This window comes from Carcharodon carcharias, chromosome 5 (assembly GCF_017639515.1).
Source record: "Carcharodon carcharias isolate sCarCar2 chromosome 5, sCarCar2.pri, whole genome shotgun sequence".
NCBI lineage: Eukaryota > Metazoa > Chordata > Chondrichthyes > Lamniformes > Lamnidae > Carcharodon > Carcharodon carcharias.
Window position 1 is genome coordinate 29,982,275 of NC_054471.1, and position 12,442 is coordinate 29,994,716.

The window sequence follows — 12,442 nt, forward strand, 5'->3', positions numbered from 1 at the left end:
TTAGTGAGTGTATTCAGTGTGCTGCCGTTTTGTCGGGGGTTAGTGAGTGTAGTCAGTGTGCTGCCGTTTTTCAGGATTAGAGAGTGTAGTCAGTGTGCTGCCGTTTTGTCGGGGGTTAGTGAGTGTATTCAGTGTGCTGCCGTTTTGTCGGGGGTTAGTGAGTGTAGTCAGTGTGCTGCCGTTTTGTCGGGGGTTAGAGAGTTTAGTCAGTGTGCTGCCGTTTTGTCGGGGGTTAGTGAGTGTAGTCAGTGTGCTGCCGTTTTGTCGGGGTTAGAGAGTGTAGTCAGTGTGCTGCCGTTTTGTCGGGGGTTAGAGAGGGTAGTCACTGTGCTGCCGTTTTGTCGGGGGTTAGTGAGTGTTGTCAGTGTGCTGCCGTTTTGTCGGGGTTAGAGAGTGTAGTCAGTGTGCTGTCGTTTTGTCGCGGGATAGAGTGTGTAGTCAGTGTGCTGCCGTTTTGTCGGGGGTTAGTGAGTGTAGTCAGTGTGCTGCCGTTTTGTCGGGGATAGAGAGTGTAGTCAGTGTGCTGCCGTTTTGTCGGGGTTAGTGAGTGTAGTCAGTGTGCTGCCGTTTTGTCGGGGGTTAGTGAGTGTAGTCAGTGTGCTGCCGTTTTGTCGGGGGTTAGAGAGTGTAGTCAGTGTGCTGCCGTTTTGTCGGGGTTAGTGAGTGTAGTCAGTGTGCTGCCGTTTTGTCGGGGGTTAGTGAGTGTAGTCAGTGTGCTGCCGTTTTGTCGGGGTTTAGAGTGTGTAGTCAGTGTGCTGCCGTTTTGTCGGGGTTTAGAGTGTGTAGTCAGTGTGCTGTAGTTTTTTCGGGGGTTAGTGAGTGTAGTCAGGGAAGTGATGTGTGGTCAGCGGGTCTGGAGTGCAGTCAGGGCAATGGGTGGGACCACGGTAAGTGGTCAGGGAGTAGTCGAGAGGCTTGAGACAATCAGGTGATTCACAGGCTAGTTGAGGTATGTGGGGTGTGAAGGGCAGATCCTCGGTGTTTCTGCGTGGGGAGGGGATTGTTAGTATGATAGTTAGCCAGAATTTAGATTTGCTTTTAATTATTTTAACTTTTCCTGAGTTACTATCCTGCTCAGAGAGTTCGAACCATCCAAAGTCTCTGAATTAAATTGGAGTTTCGGATGGTTCCCAGTGCAGGGTAATTGCCAATGGGAAGTTTGAACTTGAATACAATCCTTGCATGGGGACTTCTGAGGGATGCCCCAGTGCATCTTTTGGGCTATCTCCTGGGTTTGACGGTTCGGAGAGCAGAAGTTATGGTCCAGCGTCTCTAAGTCTGATGCTTTAAACTTAAATAAGGGCAATTATGAGGGTATGATGGCAGAGCTGGTTAAGGTGAACTAGGGAAATAGGTTTAGGGATAGGTCAGTGGAGATGCAGTGGCAGATAGTTTATAACACTCAGCAAAGATACATTCCATTGAGAAAGAAAGATTCTTGGGGAGGAACACACAATTCATGGCTATCTAAAGAAGTTTAACGTAGGATGAAATTGAAAGCAAGAGCATAGAATTCCACGAAGATCAGAAAATTGGACTGAGTATAAAAACAACAAAGGACGACTAAAAGAACAATGAGAATAATAATAAAAATAATAATAAAGAGAAATTAGATTATGAGAGAAAATTTGCTGGTAGCATAAAAATGAATAATAACCATTTTCACAATTATTTTAAAGTATTAGAATAACTGAGCTGAATGTTTGTCCTCTATAGAGTGAATGTGGAATTAATAATGGAAATTAAGGACATGGCAGGTGAATTTAACAGATATTTTGCATCCAACTTCATTGGAGAGGAAATAATAATATTCCAGGGATAATTGTGAACCAAGACATGAACGGGGAGGAGCAACTTAAAACAATTACAATCACCAGAGAAAGAGTACTGAGAAAATTATTATGAGTAAAGGCTGGCAGCCCCCAGGCCCTGATGGACTTCATCCTACAGTCTTAGAAGTAGCGACTGCTGAGATAGTAGATGCATTAGTATTGACTTTCCAAAATTCCCTGGATTCTGGAAGGGTCCCATCAGATTGGAAAGTAGTGAATGTAATTCCTTTTGCCCATTTTGGTACTTGTCCACTTTGGCAGGAAGAATGGGAAAGCAGCAGATTGTTTAAATGGAGAGAGATTGTGGACTCTGAGGTGCAGAGGGATCTGGGTGTCCTGGTAGATGAATCACAAGAAGCTAGTATACAGATACAGCAAGTGATTAGAAAGGGAAATGGTATTGTTATTGGAATATAGAAGGAGGGATCCTTTGCTACATTTCTACAGTGCATTGGCGAGACCACATCTTGAGTAGTGTGGACAGTTGTGGTCTCTTAAATTAGGAAAGGACATAATTGACTCAGAAGCAGTTCAGAGAAGATTCACTCTAATGATTCCTGGGATGAGTTATCTTATGAGGAAAGGAAGGGCATGTTGGTCCAATTGGAGTTTCGAAGAATGAGGTGATCTTATTGAAACATAAAAGATGTTGAGGGGGCTTGACAGAGTGGATGCTGAGAGGATGTTTCCCCTTGTTGGAGAGACCTGAACCTGAGAGCTAAGTTTAAAAATAAGATCTTGCCTACTGAAAATGGAGATGAAGTGAACTTTTTTCTCTCAGAGGGTCTTGAGTCAGTGGAAATCTCTTCCCCAGAGAGCAGAAGAGGGTCATTCAATAGTTTTAAGGTGGAGGGAGATAGATTCTTGACTATTAAGGGAGTGAAAGGTATAGGGGCAGGCAGGAAAGTGACATTGAGGCTGCAGTCAGGTCAGACATGATCTTAGTGAATGGCAGAGAAGGCTCCAGGGGCTGATGGCCTACTCCTGCTCCTAAGTTGTATGTTTGTATGATCTTGCTGTGCACAAATTGCCTGCAGAATTTCCTTCTCCCTACAACTCTACCACAGACTGCCAACCCATGTAAAGGATGACCCACACCCAGCTGATATCTCAGAAATTCCTCCCACCCCAGCTTCTGCTCTTTGAAGGGAACACTTCCACTTTTTTTGATTGTTTAAATTATGAGGACAGAATCTGTGATCGGGAATTCCTGGAGTGAATTGTTGTTCACAGGGGTCACTGGTTGGGAATTCACAGGCCCCAAGTCTGACTTTCTATCAATAATTTAAACAGAGTGAAAACTAGGCCGTAATTTTCCTAGACAGCAATCTCTGCAATCACAACTGCTCACTGTGAAAGCGCAATGTGCAAATTCTACAGATGACAAAATAGCATCACCGTTCATTGCAGCAGGAGGACAATATCCACATCGGAGATCGTCCTGTGTAGTGACCCTCACTGATAGTGTGAGTTGGTGAATGTTGAGTGAGGAAAGGACTGGGCCCAGCTTGATCCTCTCTGAGATCAGCAAATCACACTGACATTCAACATCCAGACACATATGAGGAAAATGCCCCCTCCACAGGGTATATGGGAGGGAAGCCAGTAGCATTGCAACTGTGCCATTTATGACTAAGCACAGAAAGAGCAGATAAAGAGACATTTAAACTAATTAGAATAGAACATCAGACATCTCAATGAAATGATGAAATGAAATGGTTTTGGCTGAGGCACTGATTAACCATAGACCCATAGAAAAGTTATGGTGAAGAAACAGGCCATTCAGCCCATCATGTGTGTGCCAGCCAAAAAAGAGGAAAACAAAACCACCCGCTCATTTTAATCCCACTTTCCAGCAATAAGTCCGTAGCCTTGCAGGTTACAGTGCTTCAGATGCAGGTCCAGGAATCATTTAAAAGAGTTGAGCTTTTCAGCCTCAACCACCAACTTAAGCAGTGAATTCCAAAGTTTTTCCACATGTCCCCTCTAATACTCCTACCAATCACCTTAAATCTATGTCCTCTGCTAATTGACCCCTCAGCCAGGGGAATCAAGTCTTTCCTGTTTCCCCATTCTAGGCCCCACATAACTTTGTACACCTCAATTAGCCTCCTCTGTTCTGAGGAAAACTACCTGAGCCTATCCAATCTCTCCTCTTAGCTGCAATTTTGAAGCCCTGGCAACATTCTTGTAAATCCCCTCTGCACTCTCTCCTGAGCAATTATGTCCTTCCTGTAATGTGGTGACCAGAACTGTGCACAGAATTCCAGCTGTGGCCTCATCAGCAGTTTATAAAGTTACATCATTGCATTCCTGCTTTTATATTAAATAGCTCGCCTGATAAAGTTAACCACCTTGTCTATCTGTCCTACCACTTTCAAGGACCTGTGGACATGCGCTCCAAAGTCTCTCACTTCCTCAACCCCTCTCAATAACTTCCCGTTTATTGAATATTCCCTTGCTTCTTTTGCCCTCCCCAAATGCATTTCCTCACACTTTTCCGGATTGAATTCCATTTGCCATTTCTCCGCTCACTCAACGAAACCATTGATATAGTTTTGGAGTCAACAGCTGTCCATTTCATTATCATATGCACAGCCAATTTTTGTGTAATTTACAAATTTCCCAATGATACCTCCCGCATTTACATCTAAATCATTAATAAATACAACAAACAGCAAGGTCCCAACACTGAGTCCTGTGGAAAACCACTTTGTTTCCTGTCACTGAGCCAATTTAGTATCCAACCAGCCACCTTCCCCTGTATCCAATGGGATCTCACTTTTCTGAACAGTCTGCCATGCGGGATCTTGTCAAATGCCTCACTAAAATCCATGCAGACAATATCCACTGCACTACTTTCATCAATCCTCGTTGCTTCCTCAAAAATTCAATTAAGCTCGCAAGACACAATATTCCCTAACAAAACCATGCTGACTATCCATGATCGATCTGCCCCTTTCTAAGTGACAGTTTATCCTGTCTCTCAGAGTTGCCTCCAATAATTTGCCCACCATCAAAGTCAGACTGACTGGCCTATAATTTTCTGGCATATCCTTCACACCCTTTTTAAAAAATGATACGACATTCGTAAGCCAACAATCTTCTGTGAGCTCGCCTGTGTCTAGTGAGGATTGGAAAGTGATCCTCAGAGCATCTGTGATTTTTTCCCTGTCTTCGTTCAACAGCCTGGATACAATCCATCCAGCCCTGGTGATTTATCTACCTTCAAGAATGCCAGTCCCTCCAGTACTTCCTCTCCCACCATGCTTATTGTATCTATATATAACAAGGATGTGAATTTGTTCTTCCAAATATAAACAATGTGGTGGATGTGAGAATGTCGGAAAAACAGGAGCCAAATCCATATGAACCTGACTAATGTGAATGGGGAGGTCTCGCTGTGTCTCAGAAGCAGGAACTGCAGATTGTGAGATATGAATCACTCCATTATACAATTAATATTGACCAATGTTCCCATGTACCCTGATAAGTCCATTTATCACAGTCCAATTCTAGGTTGAGTGATGTTGACAGAAGAGCTGAGTTAAAGCAATACCAAACATAATACAAATCAGTAACTAAATTCACCTGACATAGTACCATTCAGAAGGTCGACTCCCTAGTTGAACTGTTTGATCTGTTGGTTCTGGTGGAGTGATGACTTCAGCAACTATCAAAACAGATATAATGAATGTCTGTTCCATTGTGCCATTTTCCATGGATCCAGAGACTACCCAAGGTGCAGAGATGGGAACAATTGTACCTGTAGACAAAGAAACACAATGTTACATCATTGCTAATAAGAACCAGGAGCAGGAGTAGGCAATTCAGCCCCTCGAGCCTGCCCTGCCATGCATTACAATCATGGCTGATCTGATTTTGGCCTCAACTCCAATTTCCCAACATCTCCCCATAGCCCATTACTAATTAAAAATCTTTCTATCTCCTCCTTAAATTTATTCAGCACCCCGGCATCCACTGCACTCTGAGGTAGTGAATTCCATAGATTCACGACCCTTTGAGAAAAGTAATTCTTCCTCACCTCTGATTTAAATCTACCACCCCTTAGCCTAAAACTATGGCCTTTCATTCTAGAATGCCCCAGAAGGGGAAACATCTGCTGTATGTCTACTTTGTTTGTCCCCTTTAGCATCTTATATACCTCAATTAGATCTCCTCTCATCCTTCTAAACTCTAGCAAGTGTCGGCCTAAACTTCTCAATCTCTCCTCATAAGACAAGGCCTGCATCTCTGGAATCAATCTAGTGAACCTCCTCTGAACCGCCTCTAGTACAACAACTTCCTTCCTCAAGTAAGGGGGCCAAAACTGTGCACAGTACTTCAGGTGCAGTCTCACCAATGCTTTGTACAGTTGTAACAACACTTCCCTATTTTTATATGCTATTCCTTCAGCAATAAATGCCAAAATTCCATTTGCCTCCTTATTACCTGCTGTACCTGCAAACTAGCTTTCAGTGATTCATGCAGGAGGACACCCAGATCCCTCTGCACTGAAGCATTCTGAAGTTTCTCCCCATTTAAATAATAAGTTGCCTTTTTATTATCCTGACCAAAATGGATAACCTCATAATCTCACACTTATCCACGTGAAACTCCATCTGCCAAATTTTGGCCCATTCACTGAACCTGTCCATTTCCATTTGTAAATTTCTTATTTCTTCATTGCAACTTACTTTCCCACTTATTTTGGTGTCATCTGCAAATTTAGCTATAGTATCTTCTATTCCTGAATCCAAGTCATTAATAGAGGTTGTAAATAGTTGGGTCCCAAGGACTGAACCCTGTGGCACCCCACTAGTTACAGCTTGCCATCCAGAAAAAGACCCATTTATCCCGACTCTCTGCTTTCTGTTGGTTAGCCAATCCAAGATAATATATTATCACTATCTCATTGTGATCTTATCTTGTGTATTAATCTTTTGTGCGGCACCTTATCAAAGGCCTTCTGGAAGTCCCGATATCCTACATCTACAGGATCCCCATGATCCACTTTGCCTGTCACATCGTCAGAGAAATCTAGCAAATTAGTCAAACATGATTTATTCTTCATAAAACCACGCTGACTCTGATGGATTGCATTTTGGTTTTCCAAATACCCCATTGCTACTTCCTTAATAATAGATTCCAACAATTTCCCAATGACAGACATTAAACGAACTAATCTATAGTAATCTATAGTATCCTACTTTCTGCTTCCTGCCCTTTTTGAATAAGGGCGTTATATTAGCATTTTTCCAATCCACTGGAACCTTTCCAGAATCCAGGGAATTTAGGAATGTTATAGCCAATGAATATACTATCTCTGCTGCCACTTCCTTTAAGACCCTAGGATGTAGGCCATCAGGTCCTGGGGACTTGTCACCCTTTAAGTCCAATAGTTTGCTCAGTACTTTTTCCCTAGTGACGTTGATTATTCTAAGTTCCTCCTTCTCTATATTCTCTGCACCACCTGTTCCTAATGGGGTCGTACTAGTGTCCTCCACTGCGAAAACTGAGGCAAAATATTGCTACTGGTGAGTCAGGGAGACTTTGCTGAGATGTGGAAAACACTGATGTGGTTACATTGAATCATAGACACACAGAATGAGACAGCCTCCAGGCAGGCTGCTCCTGTGTTGTTTGGTGGACATATCCCACTAATCACCCTGACCTCCTCTTTTCCCATAGACACACAAAAATGTTTCCCATTATCTCAAGAATTGTCTTTTGAACTTTACTAATGAAATTGCTTCGCCAGCATTCAAGCAGTGCTCTCCATATCACAGTGACTCATTGTTTAAGTAAATGTTGCACCTGATCCTTTTGCCAATCATCTTAATTTTATGCACTCCAGTTATCGACTGCTCTGCCACTGGAAACAGTTTCTCCTTATTTACTCTGTCAAATCCAATCTTGGTTCTGTAAACCTCTCTCAAATCTCCTGGCAACTTTCTCTGCTCTAATGAAATGACCTCCGACCTCTCCAGTCTCTCCATGTAACTAAGGCCCATCCACACTCCTATCATTTTAGTAAATCTCTTCTGCACCCTCTCCAAGGCCTTGATCTCCTTCCTATTGTAAAGGAACAAAGATGTGCCTGGAGGGGGTGTGATTGACAGAATCTGAACAGATAACGCCTGAAAACAAAAAGAGCAAAACAAGAGAGAAAAAAGGAAACCAGCAAAGAGAAAGGAAAGGAAATGGAGACGGAGGTTCTGATGAGAGTCATTGGAACATGGCAGGAGACTGTGGACAACAAGATCAACATGGAAGCAAGGTGGAGAATTAAAATGACAGGTGACCAGAGGCTTGAAGACTGAAGGGACGTGTTTAGCAAAGCAATCGCCTGATCTCACTTTCATGCAAACATACAAATTAGGAGCAGGAGTAAGTCATTTGGTTCCTTGAGCCTGCTCTGCCATTCAGTAAGATCATGGCTGATCTGATTGTGGTCTCAACTTGACATTCTTGCCTACCCCTGTACCCTTTGACTCCCTTGTTGGTCTCAAATTTACCTATTTCTGCCTTAAAAATATTCAATGACCTGCCTCTGCCCATCTCAGGGCAAGTGGGTTAGACAGACGCACAACCTTCTGAGAAAAAACAAAATTCTTCTCATCTCTCTCTTAAATGGGAAACCCATTAATTTTAAACTGTGTCCCCCAGTTCTGGTCTCTCCAACAAGGGGAAATATCCTCTCAACATCCACCCTGTCCAGCCTCCTCTGGGTCTTATATGTTTCAATATAATCACCTCCATCTTCTAAACTTCAATGGATACAGGCCCAACCTGCCCATCCTTTCCTCATAAGGTAATCTGCTCAGCCCAGGAATCAGTCGTGTGAACCTTCTCTGAACTGCTTCTCACGCAAATATGTCCTTTCTTAAAAAAGGAGACCAAAACTGTACACAGTATCCTCGATGTGGTCTCACCAATGCCCTGTAAAGCTACATGAGAAACATCACCACTTTTATATTCCATTCCATTACTCGAGGAGAGTCTGGGCAGGAGGAGTGGGCCTGGGCATGCTGGAGTTTGAAATAAAATACGAAAGAATAAATAAATCAAAATGTCACACCACTAGAAATTATGAATTGATTGGCTTGTGAGTGCTGTAGCTTGTTTCCCTATCTCCAAAGTTAAGGAGATAGTTTAAGCAGCTGGGAAATTAAAAACTGAAAAAAAAATAACAAAGGCAACGAGGTTTAAATAAAACATTTGTTCACCTTCCCTGTGTTTCAATGGCATCAGTAGAAAGGAAGTGAGAAGCTGCTGAGTCTTTATTTTTTTAAGTATAAGCTGCATTAGTGGTAGTAAGTTTTCTTACCCAATAGATTGAGGAATGGCAGAGCAGCTCAGACATCTTAAATGCACATTCTGTGCTACGTAGGAACTCCAGGATGCTATCTTCCTACCTGGCTCCCTAAATCCTGACTGCAGGATCACATTCCTCATTCTGCCTGTGCCGTTGGTACTGCTATGGGCCAGACTGCTGGCTCTTCACTCTTCCCCAGCAGTGTACTCAGCAGCTGGTCCATGACATCTTTGACCCTGGGCACCATGGAGGTAATATACCATCCAAATTCACCTCTGCAGTCACAGAAAAAAACAATCTGTCGCCTAACTATTGAATTTTCTATTACTATTGCTCATCCAGTCTTCTTCATGTGTCCCTCTACAGCTGAGCCAATGGTGGTGCTAATGACTTCCCAGAAGATAAAAACAGTTTTGACCAGTATTCTTATTTCCTTGTTTTACTGGTGTTCCATTTTAAGATATACAAGGTGGGTTCAGGGTAAGTGGGAGAGTAACAATGTCTAAATTAATGTTATAAAAACAAAAAAACTGCGGATGCTGGAAATCCAAAACAAAAACAAAAACAGAATTACCTGGAAAAACTCAGCAGGTCTGGTAGCATCGACGGAGAAGAAAAGAGTTGACGTTTCGAGTCCTCATGACCCTTCGACAGAACTTGAGTTCGAGTCCAAGAAAGAGTTGAAATATAAGCTGGTTTAAGGTCTGTGTGTCGGGGGCAGAGACAGAGAGAGAGAGAGAGAGGTGGAGGGGGGGTGTGGTTGTAGGGACAAACAAGCAGTGATAGAAGCAGATCATCAAAAGATGTCAACAACAATGGTACAGAAGAACACATAGGTGTTAAAGTTAAAGTTGGTGATATTATCTAAACGAATGTGCTAATTAAGAATGGATGGTAGGGCACTCAAGGTATAGCTCTAGTGGGGGTGTTTTTTTTTTTAAATAATGGAAATAGGTGGGAAAAGGAAAATCTTTATAATTTATTGGAAAAAAAAGGAAGGGGGGAACAGAAAGGGGGTGGGGATGGGGGAGGGAGCTCACGACCTAAAGTTGTTGAATTCAATATTCAGTCCGGAAGGCTGTAAAGTGCCTAGTCGGAAGATGAGGTGTTGTTCCTCCAGTTTGCGTTGGGCTTCACTGGAACAATGCAGCAAGCCAAGGACAGACATGTGGGCAAGAGAGCAGGGTGGAGTGTTAAAATGGCAAGCGACAGGGAGGTTTGGGTCATTCTTGCAGACAGACCGCAGGTGTTCTGCAAAGCGGTCGCCCAGTTTACGTTTGGTCTCTCCAATGTAGAGGAGACCACATTGGGAGCAACGAATGCAGTAGACTAAGTTGGGGGAAATGCAAGTGAAATGCTCTTTCACTTGAAAGGAGTGTTTGCGTCCTTGGACGGTGAGGAGGGAGGAAGTGAAGGGGCAAGTGTTGCATCTTTTGTGTGGGCATGGGGTGGTGCCATAGGAGGGGGTTGAGGAGTAGGGGGTGATGGAGGAGTGGACCAGGGTGTCCCGGAGGGAGCGATCCCTACGGAATGCCGATAGCGGGGGTCAAGGGAAGATGTGTTTGGTGGTGGCATCACGCTGGAGTTGGCGGAAATGGCGGAGGATGATCCTTTGAACGCAGAGGCTGGTGGGGTGATAAGTGAGGACAAGGGGGACCCTATCATGTTTCTGGGAGGGAGGAGAAGGCATGAGGGCGGATGCGCGGGAGATGGGCCGGACACGGTTGAGGGCCCTGTCAACGACCGTGGGTGGAAAACCTCGGTTAAGGAAGAAGGAGGACATTTCAGAAGAACTGTTTTTGAAGGTAGCATCAACGGAACAGATGCGACGGAGGCGAAGGAACTGAGAGAATGGGATGGAGTCCTTACAGGAAGTGGGGTGTGAGGAGCTGTAGTCGAGATAGCTGTGGGAGTTGGTGGGTTTGTAATGGATATTGGTGGACAGTCTATCAGCAGAGATTGAGACAGAGAGGTCAAGGAAGGGAAGGGAAGTGTCAGAGATGGACCACGTGAAAATGATGGAGGGGTGAAGATCGGAAGCAAAATTAATAAATTTTTCCAAGTCCCGACGAGAGCATGAAGCGGCACCGAAGTTATCATCGATGTACCGGAGAAAGAGTTGTGGAAGGGGGCCGGAGTAGGACTGCAACAAGGAATGTTCCACATACCCCATAAAGAGACAGGCATAGCTGGGGCCCATGCGGGTACCCATAGCCACACCTTTTATTTGGAGGAAGTGAGAGGAGTTGAAGGAAAAATTGTTCAGCGTGAGAACAAGTTCAGCCAGACGGAGGAGAGTAGTGGTGGATGGGGATTATTCGGGCCTCTGTTCGAGGAAGAAGCTAAGGGCCCTCAGACCATCCTGGTGGGGGATGGAGGTGTAGAGGGATTGGATGTCCATGGTGAAGAGGAAGCGGTTGGGGCCAGGGAACTGGAAATTGTTGATGTGACGTAAGGTGTCAGAGGAATCACGGATGTAGGTGGGAAGGGACTGGACAAGGGGAGAGAGAAGGGAGTCAAGATAATGAGAAATGAGTTCTGTGGGGCAGGAGCAAGCTGAGACGATCGGTCTACCGGGGCAGTTCTGTTTGTGGATTTTGGGTAGGAGATAGAAGCGGGCCGTCTGAGTTGGGGCGACTATCATGTTGGAAGCTGTGGGAGGGAGATCCCCAGAGGAGATGAGGTCAGTGACAGTCCTGGAAACAATGGCTTGATGTTCAGTGGTGGGGTCATGGTCCAGGGAGAGGTAGGAGGAAGTGTCTGCGAGTTGACGCTCAGCCTCCGCGAGGTAGAGGTCAGTGCGCCAGACAACAACAGCACCACCCTAAATTAATGTTACTGTGCATGTATGTGAACACATAGGGCAGGATTTTACACATCGGCAAGTGGGGGCGGGGCCTGCTCACTGACGTGTAAAATGACGTGTGGTGAAGTCGGGGAGAACTCTCAATGACATTGCTCTCCATTTAAATTTTCAGGAAGGTGGGGACACTGTAAAATCAGCTATGCACCTGCTGACCTGTCAATGGCCAACTGAGGCCATTGACAGGGTCAATTAAGTAATAAATGGACCTGCCCGTCCAGCCTTAAGGTTGGCGAGCAGGCCAGGAGCCCCAGCTGGAACTAGAAATTATATGAAACCTCAACCATGGGTGGTTTTTTAAAAAAAATTAATAAAGTAATTGTAAAAATTATGGACATGTTCCAACTCATGTAACATTATCACATGAGGGGACATGTTAGGGAAATTTTATTTTTCTATTTTTATCTTTTTTCCATTTACAACTGATCT

General features: G+C 44.2%; 1 protein-coding gene across 2 annotated transcripts in view; it reads right to left on the reverse strand.

The window, feature by feature from the left end:
- Positions 1–12,442, reverse strand: part of LOC121278171 (heme-binding protein 2-like) — a 37,372-nt gene that overhangs the window by 4,926 nt on the left and 20,004 nt on the right. Inside the window, exon 3 of one of the 2 annotated variants that reach the window (XM_041188321.1) lies at positions 5,436–5,598. In XM_041188321.1, coding sequence (XP_041044255.1) covers positions 5,436–5,598 — 163 coding nt within the window. Of the gene's footprint in view, positions 1–5,423; positions 5,599–12,442 lie in introns of both variants that reach the window. The other variant, XM_041188320.1, reaches the window with a different exon arrangement.